The 14,222-nt window shown below is 36.5% G+C and overlaps 1 protein-coding gene across 1 annotated transcript; it reads left to right on the forward strand.

The window, feature by feature from the left end:
- Positions 1-357: 357 nt before the first annotated feature.
- Positions 358-13,843, forward strand: LOC101891209 (uncharacterized). Its single transcript, XM_005175218.4, has 6 exons — positions 358-649; positions 4,228-4,512; positions 6,075-6,219; positions 6,422-7,030; positions 7,136-7,357; positions 12,407-13,843. The coding sequence occupies exons 1-6, from the start codon at positions 439-441 to the stop codon at positions 13,149-13,151; spliced, it is 2,217 nt and encodes a 738-aa protein (XP_005175275.1). The 5' UTR covers positions 358-438; the 3' UTR covers positions 13,152-13,843.
- Positions 13,844-14,222: the final 379 nt, after the last annotated feature.

Below are 14,222 nucleotides of genomic sequence, written 5' to 3' on the forward strand. Positions count from 1 at the left end.
CTACTATGGTAAGAACTTAATATATATAAAATAAATATGTTATAACACATATGTCAACGGCTCCCTGTGACTATAGTCCTTTTATATATTTTTTATAAGCTGAGCAGTGAAAATGCATAACCTACAAGCGAAAAAACAATCGTGAGAAAAGTTAGTGTGGATCATATTGGTGTTTCCAGTACCGTTATTCAATAAATAAATATATTCGTTCAACATTAAACAAAAGTTTATGAACCTAATGCTGAATAACGGCTAAATGAACAAAAACTGATGTTTCCATAAATCCATACCCCACAAGTTTTTTAATCCGCTAAAACTGTTGTTTCTATTTCATCGATAGAATATAAATATATACATGCCAGGACACAATACCTATTAACGTAACCACAGTCTGAAGTTACAACACAGAACTCACAGCTACACGTTCAACCCGATGTAATGCCCTCCCGGCGCACAGCCGGTAGCTCGGCCAGCAAACGACGCAAACATTCTTTGGGCAATTTACGTCGTGCACATCCAGCCTCAGGTGCAACATGGAATGTACAGGTGGTACGTGGCAAAATGTCATCCAAATGCCTGTGGCATGCATGTCGCGCCCTGATTTTGGGTGTGACATTGCTGCTGCTCGGCGCGGGAATGGCGACATTAGGTAAGTGTCCGACAATTTGCATAATTACAGTTTTGGGATAAGTTGATGAGTTTGTTTTTAGTTTCCTTTTTTTTAGTTTGTTTGTTTGTTTCACACTGGAATATTAAAATACTACTTTTTATGGTAGCATTTTAAGTAGGTCATCGGATTTGCATGAATATATTAAATAATGAAAAATTACATTGAAGATTTGATCAAAGTTGAAGGGTATAAATTCCACGTTTCACTTGTTATACTCTCCAGCATTATATGGAAGTATATTAAAATTATCAATATGTTTACCGCACTTCGAACAATTTTCTGTGACCCCATACAGGAATATAGAAAAGTTAATTTATTGCTAATTGAGCACCTCTGAAAAGGCTTCGAAATATATTTCTGCCTACGTTTCGGCCTGCTAAGTCTGAATGAAGAGAGAGGCCACAATTTAAAGGTATAGTCTTAAAATTTGCCGAAATGGGTTTGATCGGTCCACACAAGGACTTAACCCCTCAAATAACGATACCTCTCGTTATTTTTATACCCTCCACCATACCATGGAGGGTATATTAACTTTGTCATTCCGTTTGTAACTCCTCGAAATGCTCCTGTCAGACCCAACAAAGTAAATATATTCTTGATCAGCGTAAAATTCTAAGTCCATTTAGCCATGTCTGTCTGTCCGTCTGTCTGTTGTAATCACGCCATCTTTCGAACGAATTGAGATAGAAGGCTAAAATTTTGCACACGTGTTTATTTTTCAGTAGGCAGGTTAAGTTCGTAAATGGGCCATGTAGGTCCACGTTTTCATATAGACCCCATATAACAATACCTCCCGATATTTGGTATTTTGATGATTTTATCGACATTATTCACCGGAATTGTTTTAAATTTGGTATTTGAAGTTCGTAATGATTATTACAGCATAAGGCAGAAATTTGTCGGTACAGATCCACGTCTTCATATAGCCCCCATATAACGGACCTCCCTGTATTCGGTATTTGGATGATTTTAGCGACATTATTCACCGGAATTGTTTGAAATTTGGTATTTGAGGTTCGTAATGGATACTACAGACTATGACAGAAAATTTTCTGTGCAGGTCCACGTCTTCGTATAGCCCCCATATACCGGTACTTCCCAAATTTCGGTATTTTGACGATTTTAGCGTCATTATTCACCGGAATTGTTTCAAATTGCGTATTTAGAGTTCGTAATGGGAACTACAGCCTGTGCCAGAAAATTGCCTATACAGGTCCAGGTCTTCGTATAAGCCCCATATATCAGTACCTCCCTATATTCGGTATTTTGACGAGTTTAGGTACAATATCCACCGAAATTATTTGAGATATCGTATTTGACGTTAATAAAAGTAGGAAAAATCCAGCAGATTATAAAAGAAGAACTAACAAATTAAAAAGCATTGGTAGGTTTTTGCCGACAAATATGTACCTTCAGCCAATATTCGATTATTTAAATATTTTTTGACTTCTGTTGTGATTATTCAAATTGTTGACCTTCTTTGAAGTGGGTTCCGAAGGAATGGGCCAATATTGTCAATTTCGTATCGGACATAAATTACGAAATGGATACTGCGATATTACAATGTGAAATATTAAAACAACCGGATGCTTATTTGAGATTTTATGATCGTTTTGGTTATTTAAAACGTTGACCCTTTGCGGTGGAGGTACCTGCATGAATGGACCATTGAATTCCATATTCACACTAAAACTAATGAAAATGCGAGTATTGTATTGCGCAAAGTTAGTTAAAATTTTGATCCCTTGTGAAGGAGGTATAAAAAGGAGAGAATCAAAGGTCTCCAAGTTTAGTCACTTGTTTGACATATTGTATTTTGATGTGCCGAGTTTGAATGGAATCATGTTTTATGATTTAAGGTTATTCAAAATTTTGATGCGTTTCGAGTGAGGTAGCAGAAGGAAAGGGCCGATGTGCATCACCTTCACATCAGATCATGTTTTAATAGAAACGTTGGAATATATGCAGTTTAGAATGAATCGGATGCTTTTTTCGCATTTTATGAGAGATATCCACGTGTTAATAAAAATATTGTGATGTGTGTAATTTGAAGACAATCGGACTCCTACAACACATTTTACAAGAGATATAATTTTCCAATATGTTAACCCATTGTGGGGGAGGTACCAGAAGAAGTGAACCGATATTGTCCATTTTCGCACCTGATCTACCACTGATGGAAATATTAAGATTTATTTTGTGGGGGAGTACCAGAAGAAGCGGGCCAATATTGTCCATCTCCGAACTTGTTCTAAGTTTGATAACCAAGTTTGGACGAAATCGTATACTCCCTTGGAGAGTTGTCGTGAGCAGCAGCAAGACGGACGAACCGACTGACGTCGTAAATCGCCTCCGAATGTCCTGAAAAGTGTTTGGTGCAAAGTGACCTAGGGTCTAAAACTGTTATTTCGATGAGGCAAGTTTTGGTCGTATCAAATGATACCGCCTATAGCTATATGGCTGAAGGTATAATAAACCCTTAGAGTTCTCTTTTCTTTAGCACATTTTGCAGTATACTGGTACAATAGGTTAGGTTCCACTTCCTCGATCATACGTTGCACACTCTCAATTATTTTCTGTAATATAGAAAAAGTTATGTAGATAACGAAAAAATTTCTTTATGCAGTTACCTGCTTTTGAGGTTCCCACTCTCGTTTCAAGTTAAGTCACTTAAACCTTTTGAAAGAGGCAAACGTGAAGGTACTCTTATGTGGGATGTATACCAAATAGTGTATTTTTTGCATTTTTTTGCAAGAAGATATATATTGTATTCAGAATGCCAAATTGCATCAGAATCTGTTTCGCAATATAGTCAAAATATTTAAAATAGCCCCATTTTGACAATTAAATTTTGACACATCAATTCTACCCGAAACATGAAAGTTAAGTTTCAACATTATCAATTCGAAAATATGGTAATATCAAATCGAGTGTGGAGTTATAGGGAGCTATATCAAATTGAGTACCCAATTCATCAATATTCAGCTTTCTTTGAATCGGATATTCTTTGAATCGGTAATATGGGGACTTTTCCTAAACGTGGACATATATCCAAATTTTTTGGTTACTTTATCTTTTCTTCGTTATGCAGCTTCTCAAAAAAAAAAAAAAAAATCAGATCGATTCGTTATATAGAAACATTTTTGTCACAACGTTGAAAAACCAAATATAACTAAGATCCAGGTAAACGATAGCCAAAATATCGATACATGGTGCTGCTGGAGCTGGCGGAAATTTTACTCAATTTGGTATTGGCGAAATATCTGATATGGAATTGCCTGTTTATCGGCGGGAAAACCGTACCCATGTATTCATTTGGAACATTTCAAATTCTCTACTGAAAATAAAAGTACGCAGTTTTCATTATAAGTCTTTTTTTAATATATTCGATTAGACTTTGAAATAATAGAGCATATTCACCTTCAACATTATTCACGAACTTAATTTAGTTTAAATAGAAACTGCTTTTATTGGTATTTATTTTCTATTATTGCCTCAAATATTTTATATTTTAAAAATTTTTATTGTATGCCTCTCTTTTCTTATTCTTCTCACAGGTTACTACGCCGACTATTTATCAATCGGCTCAGAATTACGAGGTAATGCCACAGTCCGGGTTAAAAACGATCTCAAAGGATTTCATCTCAATAATTTTTCCTATGTGGGTCCCATTGTCATGGGATTCGGAGGATTCATTGTGGTGGCATCGTGCGTCATGACCTTTGAGGCCAGAGACTCAGCGGCCAAAGTTGTGCCAGCCCGTTTCAGGGCTGGCGTCAATGGCAGTAAAATTACAGTGCGCAGCAATCAGAGTAGTTCGGCATCCCAGAGACGTGCAATAGGTAAGTAGCGTCTTGGGAATGTAACTAAGATTCTTGAATTTGAAGAAAATTAATTTTCGGGTGTTGGATTATTTTATGCGTATACACAGGGTGAGATAAAAAATAACTGCAACAAAGACATACGTCATAGTTTCTACTTTTTTTTTTTAAATTTAATTGAATGAGTGCAAAAAATGTGAAAATAGCATTAAATTTTAGAATGCCACGGTCGATTAATACGAGAGGAGAGCGACCATCCGCTGTTATGGTGGCCCACTCCATCACCATGGTCGGCGCTTGAGTTGTGGTGGCCAACCGAAGGTGCACATTTTCAGCTGACCTCTTTGGCAAGTAATCACGATAATTTTGTTTGTTTACAAACTGCTGGACAACGAATGTTTTTTCATCGGAGAAAACCAAATTCGACAATTCACCACTTTCGGCCAAGCGAAGCAACTCTTTAGCTCTGTTGAGTCTATTTTCTTTCTGTTGCGGTGCAAGTTCTAGCATTTTTTGGAATTTCAATGGCTTTACCCCGAGCGTATTTTTCAATATTTGCCGAATGGAATATTGCGATATGTTCAGCTCACGAGCAAGTTCAGAGATGGGCAATATTCGTTCACTCTTTTTAGAGCCTCCCCCACTAAAAATCGCAATTTTCAAAGAAAATATTTGATTGCACAGAAAGAGAGGGATCATTAAATGTTTCTCTAGCTTTGGAAATCCTAATATTTATATTAGTGCTGGATCAGGTGCGAAAGCGGGCAATATCGTTCCACTCCATCAAGTACCTCCCCGACGAGGGTTCACAGTTTTTAATAATTATAACTCTAATAAAATGTGACATAAGAGTCCAATTGTCTTCAAATTTCACATATCACAGCATTTTTATTAACCCAAGATCTGGCGTGAAGATGGGAAATATCAGTCCCCTACTTCTGCTACCTCCTCCACAAAGGCTCAAATTTTTGAGTATCAATGAAGCTAATAAAACGCGAAACTTGGTACATCTCAATATTTCTATTAACACAAGATTTGTTATAATGATGGGATATATCGGTCCACTCCTCCTGGTACCTCCCACACAAAGGGTCAACATGAATAACCAAAACGATCGTAAAGATCGAAATATGCATCCGGCTCTCTTCAAATTTAACACATTCCATTATTTTAACTAACACTAGACCTGCTGTGAAAATGGGAGATATCGGCGCACTTCTTCTGGTACCTCCCCCAGAAAGGGTTAAAAATTCTGAAGAACAAAACGATTATAAAACGCGTAATAAGCATCCAACTCTCTTAAAATTTCGCTCATCCAAACAAAATCTGTTGTGAATAGATATCTGCCAACCCGTTCTGGTACCTAGAGTTCTCGAATCATAAATAAAAGGTTTCTAATATCTGTATCTGAAAAATTTGTATTAAATTTACCTCAACATACATTAGAGGATTACCAAGAAGTCAATAGTTGGCTTTGCTATAATTAAGACCATAATAATATAAAATAATTCAGACTAAAAACAACTTCGGAATTATTGATTTCCATAATTTTTTTCGTGTTTTTTTTTTTTTCAAACTTCAAGGTCTTCAATACCAAACCACGCGATGGGATCAACAATTTGGAGTATTTCGATCATCTCCCGCAACCGAACAGCCACAGGCAACACCTGCCCCCTTCGACCGTGAAGCTCTAACGGCTGAATTAATAAAATTCTCGAAAACCTTGAGGTAAGTACAATTCAAGCATCTAATTTATTTCACTTCTTCCATGCTTTTGTTGCTTTGACTTTGGACCAAAACCAAAATATTTTGGAAACTTCCGAACAATTCGAAATTTAAACATACGAAACAAACTCCTCCATCAATACTCCAAAACTATTTAATCGAAACATGTTTTATTGCCAAATTACCAATTCGCAAAACGAATTAGTGCATCTGCTCGCTTTTCACCAAAACTGAGACGTCTCTCCTACACTGGTTCTGTGCCTAACCTCTCCACACATCATGCCTCCTCATCAACACTCGCCTATTCCACTAATATATCACATTTACTTTCGCCGAATCACAAAACCCTGCTGTTGACGGAACACAAACGGCACCGAACCCATCGCCATCATCACCATCACCACCATCATTCTCACCACCACAACCAACGTCCCGCAACAAATGCCAACTCCAACTCAACTCCCACTACCAACACCTCCACATTCACGCAACTGACGACGGCGACTCACAACAGTGGGCGCCAGGTCAAGAATCGTGGTACCCGTATTAGTAATAGTTTAATTCAAAGAGCCACCCGAGAGAGTACCTCCTCGATGCAGTGTGCTCTGCTGCAGCCGCCCAACAACAAACTGCAGTGGCATCATGCGGCATCGTTCGACGAGAGTTGCCGGGTGGCAAATGAAAAGCAAAGAGAGCGGGTGGCTGAGCGTACCAAGCGTTCGGACACGGCCAAAAGGCATGTGCTGGCACGTCAGAAGCCCATCGAACATGAGGAGGATAAACCGATTGTTTCAAGTCCATTGGGTAATCGAAGGTAAACAATTTTAGTGCCTCAATATCCTGTCCCCGAGTTGCAACGAGTTCTCTAAACGCCATGTATTTTTTGTTGCGGTTTTCTTTTTTTACGATTTCCTTTCAGATGTTCCACAATGTCCGACTCATCGTACAGTGGCCGCTGGACGGTCCGTTGCGCTTCAATAGCCAGTCGAACGTCGATTGTTAGTCGGGCATCCAGCATAGATTCACGAAGGATACAGGTCGATTTACATAGTCCGGAGGTGGTGCCAAAGTCAATACTGCGTTCACCCAAACGCTATAGTTCCGGTCCATCAACCACACCATCGGTGGAAAAAGAATTTAGGTAAGTGGAATTTTTTATTTGGCTTTCTGAGTTTTCATATTGCACACTTTGTTCTAATTCCCAAAAATATGGTTCATAAGTGTACCTAATCGTACTAAAAATTTTATTTTGTGCATTGGGCGAACGGATAGAACTAGAATAGATGCACCAAGGGTTTTTATGGAATTTCAAACTTAAGTGTACTAAAAGTACTAAATTTAGTACTATTTGTTATTATTTCAAAGAATATAGAATTTTGAAATTCGGTATAAGAGTTAAGTTTGAGAAATAGGGTTGATATTAGAAGATGGTTTTGGTAATGCGTAGTACAATTTTACAAAAAGCACTAAATTTCTTATTGGGTGAACGGTTGGTGCTTGAAAACTGGAATTTGACAGTTGAGGCAGTTCTGTTTTGAAAATACATATTGTTAGTGTACGAAAAGTACTTAATGTCCAATAAACTGTTAGAAAAGAACTATAAATGGTGCTTTTTTGTTCGAACAATAAGTATTCTAAAAGTACAAAATATTTAATTTATTGTATTGGGCGAACGGATAGAGTTAGAATTTGAAATGGGGGTTGCTGATGGGGTGTAGGATAGAGGCACCAATGTTTATACCCTACACCACAAGGTGGTCAGGGTATTATGTCTTTGTGCATTTGTTTGTAACAGGCAAAAGGAAACGAGATAGACCCATAGTTCCTTTTGATGATCTGCATAGAATCACATTCTGAGTCGATTTATGCATGTCCGTCCGTCCGTCCGTTTGTCCATGTATTTTTGTAAACAAAGTACAGGTTGCATTTATTGCCCGATCCAGATGAAATTTTGCACAGATCATTTCTTCGGCCCAAGGACAAACCCTATTGAAATTGGAGATAATCGGTCAAAATTTAGATATAGCTCCCATATATATCTTCGTCCGATTTGCCTTTTATTGTGCACCAAACGTGTAATATCAGTCCGAATAGTATGGAATTTTACACAAATCATTTGTTTGGCCCAAGGACGAACCCTATTGAAATTGGAGATAATCGGTCAAAATTTAGATATAGCTCCCATATATATCTTCGTCCGATTTACCTTGGTGCACAATACCAAACGTGTAATATCAGTCCGAATAGTATGGAATTTCGCATGTACGATCAGATTAGACCTCAAAATAAGTATGTCAAATTTCATCGAAATCGGTTCAGATATAGCTATAGCTCCCATATATATTGTTCATCCGATTTGTTATTTTTGTCCTCCGCAGCCGTAATATGCACTCTGTAACAACAATATTTGGTGAAATTTATCAAATACAGCTCAGAAATACATTTGCTAAATTTTATCGAGATCGGTTCAGATTTGGATATAGCTCCCACATATAACTTCGTCCGATTTACATTGGATTGTGCACCAAACGTCTAATATTTGCCCAAATTGGATGAAATTTGGCACTTACGACCGAATTGAGATCTAGAAGCTAGTATGTCAAATTTAGTGAAGATCGGTTCAGATATAGCTATAGCTCCCATATATACTGTTCATCCGATTTGTCATATTTGTTACCCACAGCCGTAATATGCACTCCGTAACAACGATATTCAGGGAAATATATCAAATAGAGCTCAGAAATATCTTTGCCAAATTTTATCGAGATCGGTTACGATTTGGATATAGCTCCCATATATATTTTTATCCGATTTCAGATTAATTGTGCACCAAATGGGCAATACAACTCCGAATTTAAAATATACAAATGCTTCGGCATATTTAGTTCTTTGAACTTTAAATTATAATAATAATCATATCGTGTATGATTGAATTCTCCCATAAAAACTTTTAATTGTTATGCGCAGCTCAACTAAATTAGCAAAGTGGTGTAGGGTATCATAAAGTTCGCCCAGCCCGACTTTAAGGTTTTCTTTACTGTTTTTTTTTTTTTTTTTTTTTTTTTTTTTGGAAATTTAAACATAAGTGTACTACTAAATTTAGTACAATTTTTTATTATGTCACGGCAGCTAGACTTTCGTTATAAGAATTAAGTTTATATAAGAAGGTGGTTTTGGTAATGCGTACTACAAGTATGCAAAAAGTTGTAAATGGTACTAAATTTGGTATTGGGTGAACGGATGGATGGTGCTTGAAAACTGAAATTTGGCAGTTGAGTTTTGAAAAAACATACTGTTAGTGTACGAAATGGTACTATATTTGGTATTGGTTGGATAGATAGTGCTTGAAAACTCACATTTGGTATTAGGGTCACTGATAGCGTATGCGGTCGAGATTTGGAGAATACACACGGTTTAGTGTACGAAAAATACTAAATGGTACTAAATGTCTTATTAAGTATATGAAAAAAGGCTTTAAATTTGCATTTTCGTATTTTGATCACTGTGAATGTGTAGTTTTTAGACAAGGTGGGTGAATTGGAAATGCGTACTATATAGTGTACGAATGTACTAAATTTGGTACAGAGTGTAGGAATAGAGGCGGACTTATGCATTTTGATATAAAGGTTACAGTGGATGTGTAGGATTTAGACAATGCGGTAATTTTAGAAATGTGCATTATATAGAGTACGAAAAGTATTAAATATTACTAAATTTGATATATAGTATAGAAAAAACCTGGAACTGTACTTTTAGGTATTAGGATAAGTATGAGTGTACGACATTTAGATAAGGAGATGAATTTTGAAATACGTGCTATAACATGTACTAAAAGTATAAAATTGTATTAAATTTGGTATAGAGTTTTGGAATAGGACTAGAATTATGAATTGGATATAAGGAACCCAGTGGTTGTATAGGGTTTAGGGAATGCCGTGTTTTTGAAAACGATTACCATTTAGAGTACGAAAAGTACTAAATGGCCTTCTTCGAGTGTATGTGAAATTGTTCTTAGGGGACTCGAAAATTGGAAGTGGTTTTGGAAATTAGTACTAATGCTGTACTGTACGGTATTATGATCACTGTGAACTTTTAATTTTTAGATAAGGAGCATGAGTGTAGGAATGTAGGCGGAGTAATGAATTTTGGTATAAGGGACACTGTGGTTTGCATAATTTAGACGATGCGGTGATTTTAGAAATGCTTACAACTATAACATGTACGAAAAGTACTAAATAGTACTAAAATTGATTTAAAGCAACTAATAAGTCCTGGAATTGTAAATTGTGGTATTAGGATCACTCTGAGTGTACGGCGTTTGCTTAAGGGGATGAATTTGGAAATGCGTCTCATTATGTGTACGAAAAGTACTAAATGATATTAAAGTAGGTATAGAGTATAGGAAGACAGCTGGAATTATGAATTTTGGCATAAGGGCAATAGTGAGTGTGTAGGATTTAAAGAATGCGTTGTTTTTGAAAATGGTGGTGCGCTTAGGGTGCGAAAAGTACTAAATGGTCTATAGGATAATGTTTGAACCAGGCATTAAATTAAGAAGTGGTTTCGGAATTTTTTGCTAAACAATGTACTTTTAGAGCTAGAGTTTGAAAATTATGATCGTGTTTCTTTTGACAGGATAACAGAATAAGTTTTTTTTTCACAAATTTGATTTCTAACAAGTAAGAAAGTTGTAAGTTCGGCCAGGTCACACTTTTAATACCCTCCACCCTTTTGGTTAAAAAAAATAAAATTCGTTAAAAAATCTGCTAAATCTTAAAAAATACCGAATGTAGCCATTGTATTAGGGTCTTTATGAGGACGTGGACCTGCATAGGCATAGGCCACTACAATATTCAAATGCGAAACTTAAAAAAAAACGATGAATAATGTAGCTAAAATCATCAAAATACCAAATATAAGAAGGTACTATTATATGGGGGCTACACCAAAACGTGGACCTGCACAAACAATTTCCTGTCTTAGGCTGAGTATCCATTTCGAGCTTCAAATACCAAATTTGAAAAAATTCCGGTCGCTTAAATCACCAAAATACCGAATATCGGGGCTACCGTTATCTGGGGGCTATACGAAGACGTGGACCTGCACAAACAATTTTCTGTCATAGGTTGTAGCATCCGTTGCGAACTTCAAATACCAAATTTTAAACAATTCTGGTGAATAATGTCGCTAAAATCATCAAAGTACCGAATATCGGGAGGTACCGTTATATGGGGGCTATACGAAGACGTGGACCTGCACAAACAATTTTCTGCCATAGGCTGTAGCATCCGTTACGAACATCAAATACCAAATTTGAAACAATTCCGGTGAATAATGTCGCTTAAATCACCAAAATGCCGAAAAAATTGAGGTACCATTATATGGAGGCTATACCAAAACATGGACCTACATGACCCATTTTCAATACCAAAAGTGCTGCAGACATAATACACATTTGAGTAACATTTTTATGAACCTACTTCATTTCGTTCGGAAGCTAGAGTGATTTCCACAGACGGACAGCAGGACGGACATCGCTGATCATAAAATATATATACTTTGTGGGGTCTAAAATGTATATTTCGAGGTTATACAAACGGAATGACATACTTACATTGGTGGAGGGTATAAAAAGGTACTTTTTGTTTTACAGAAATTTCAACATATACACCACTGTGGTGATGTCTAAAAGCTCTCAACTTTTTTCCTACAGGAGATTTTCATATCGTCTTACGGAAGATCATATGATCTTTTTACAGAAGGTCTGTAGGTCTTCTTATAGAAAATCTGTAGATCTTCTTATTGAAGAGGTGTAGATCTTCTTACACAAGACCTTAAAATATTTTTATGTATGTCTAAATCTTCCTGTAGAGGATCTTTAGACATTTCTTTCAGAAGAACAGCAAATCTTCCTTTAGAGGATCAGTGAATCTTTTATAGAGGATCAGTGGGACTTTATATAGATCTGAGGATATAGATCTGAAGATCTGTACATTTTCTTATAGAAGATCTTTAGATACTCTTTCTAGGAGAGAAGGTATAAAAGATCAGAAGATCTAGTTATCGAAGATCAGTTGATTTTATTATAGAAGATCAGAAGATTTTCTCATAGAAATTCTGAGGATATTCTTATATAGAGAAAATCAATAGATCTTGTATTTATTCAAATTATATTATATTTCCATTATAGAAGTCAACTATCTGTTTGTTCAGAACCTCCTGCCCCAATACGTCAACTCTCCGGTCAATCCAGCCTGGAACCATGCCTACCCGAAGAGGGATTGGAACATTATGACGAAAATCTACAAACTACACAGGCAGAGTCCCTGTCGTCTATAACCGCAACACCCACCACTGTTAATCCCGTCGATCCGCCACCTCCACCCACAAATGCTGACTTGAAATCACCCACGGCTTCTGGGGTATTGAAAAAAGCCCGACCCGACTCTCTACCGCTGATGGGCAATGCAGCGCTGGTTGAATTAACCAAATCGTTGCCACAGCACGAACGTATTAAGAATCTGCATCGAAGTCACTCCTCCCGGACCTATGATCGCCCCAGGGTACAAAAACCAGCCGAACATGACGATTCGATATTCTACATTCGTTCGGATCATCGAAATTTGGAACACAACAACGACTTCTACGATCAGATTATTAACGAGCGACGTTCGACATTGCTGAAGGCCGACAGTGAAACTGCTCTGGCCGAACGAAAGCAAAGCTCATTGTCAATACCGGAGAAAATCATGGAACAATGTAATCAAAATTCTACGGAAGTGGATGCGGATACGGCAGATATGGAGGGCTCTAAACCGCAAAATGAGGCTGTCGATGCAATTGTCCTACAAATTGAAGAAGAAATGAATGCGGCGAAAACGGCAGCGGCGGCAGCATCATCCTCATCATCGTCAGATCCACTGCAACAAGTGTAAGGCGTAGAATGCACCATGCGACAACAAACAAATACTATTTCTTTTGAAAAGAAACAAAATCGAGAATTACTTTACAACTGAAAGTTGTGTAGACAACATAAGAACAACAAAGTTTTAGACCGCTTTTGTTTACACGGTTCCACAGATACACATACCATTTTAAACAAAACCCACACCCTGGCAAAGAATCTAACCCACCCAACGCCCGCAACTACAAGTGGGCGCCTAGTAGAATTAAATCAACAGACAACAACAAACAAAGGATGTTGCAATTGACTTTATTTTGTAGGTAAGTGTTCTAAATGTATTTCAAATAGTTTTAGTGTAAGAGAATTCATAGCGGAATATCTATTCAAACACTTATACACACTCCCTGACATAATACACATTATTGAATTTAATATTTGTAGTATTGTACTCTATGTTGAAAATTGTCTTCAAAATAAGCAAACCATCAAGCCTTCTTTACAGAGCAATATTCTTAAATTTATTTTTATTTTTCGAAATCACAAAAAATAAACACCATCTCTGGAAAAAAAAATCAAAAGTTCCAGGAATTAAAATAGTGTACTCAGTTACTCCGAAATTGTATGTCAAATTGTCAACAATTCTTTTGAAAGCAATATTATATTCTCAGAAAAGATCAAGAGATTGCATATGATTTTATATAGAATTTTCGGATCGGCATATAGAAAATCTTTAGATATTTTTATTAAAGAACACTAAGTCTTCACATAAATATCCAAAGAGAAAATAAGAGATCTACTCATAGAAATTTATGGATCTTTTTATAAAAAATCAGTACATCTTTTTATAAAGTTTCTGTAGAACTTCTTAGGTATTCTTATAGAAGATCAGTAAACATTTTTATAGAAGATTTGGATTTTTCTATAAAAATCAGCAGATCTTCTTATAGAAGATCAATTTATCTTCTCATAGATGATCATTATATCTTCTTATAGAATATCTGTAGACCTTCTTATAGAAAATCAGTAGATATTCTTATAAGAGATCAGTAAATCTTCTTATAAGAGATGTGTAAATCTTGCTAAAGAAGATCAGTAGATTTTC

Source organism: Musca domestica, unplaced genomic scaffold, assembly GCF_030504385.1.
Source record: "Musca domestica strain aabys unplaced genomic scaffold, Musca_domestica.polishedcontigs.V.1.1 118, whole genome shotgun sequence".
NCBI lineage: Eukaryota > Metazoa > Arthropoda > Insecta > Diptera > Muscidae > Musca > Musca domestica.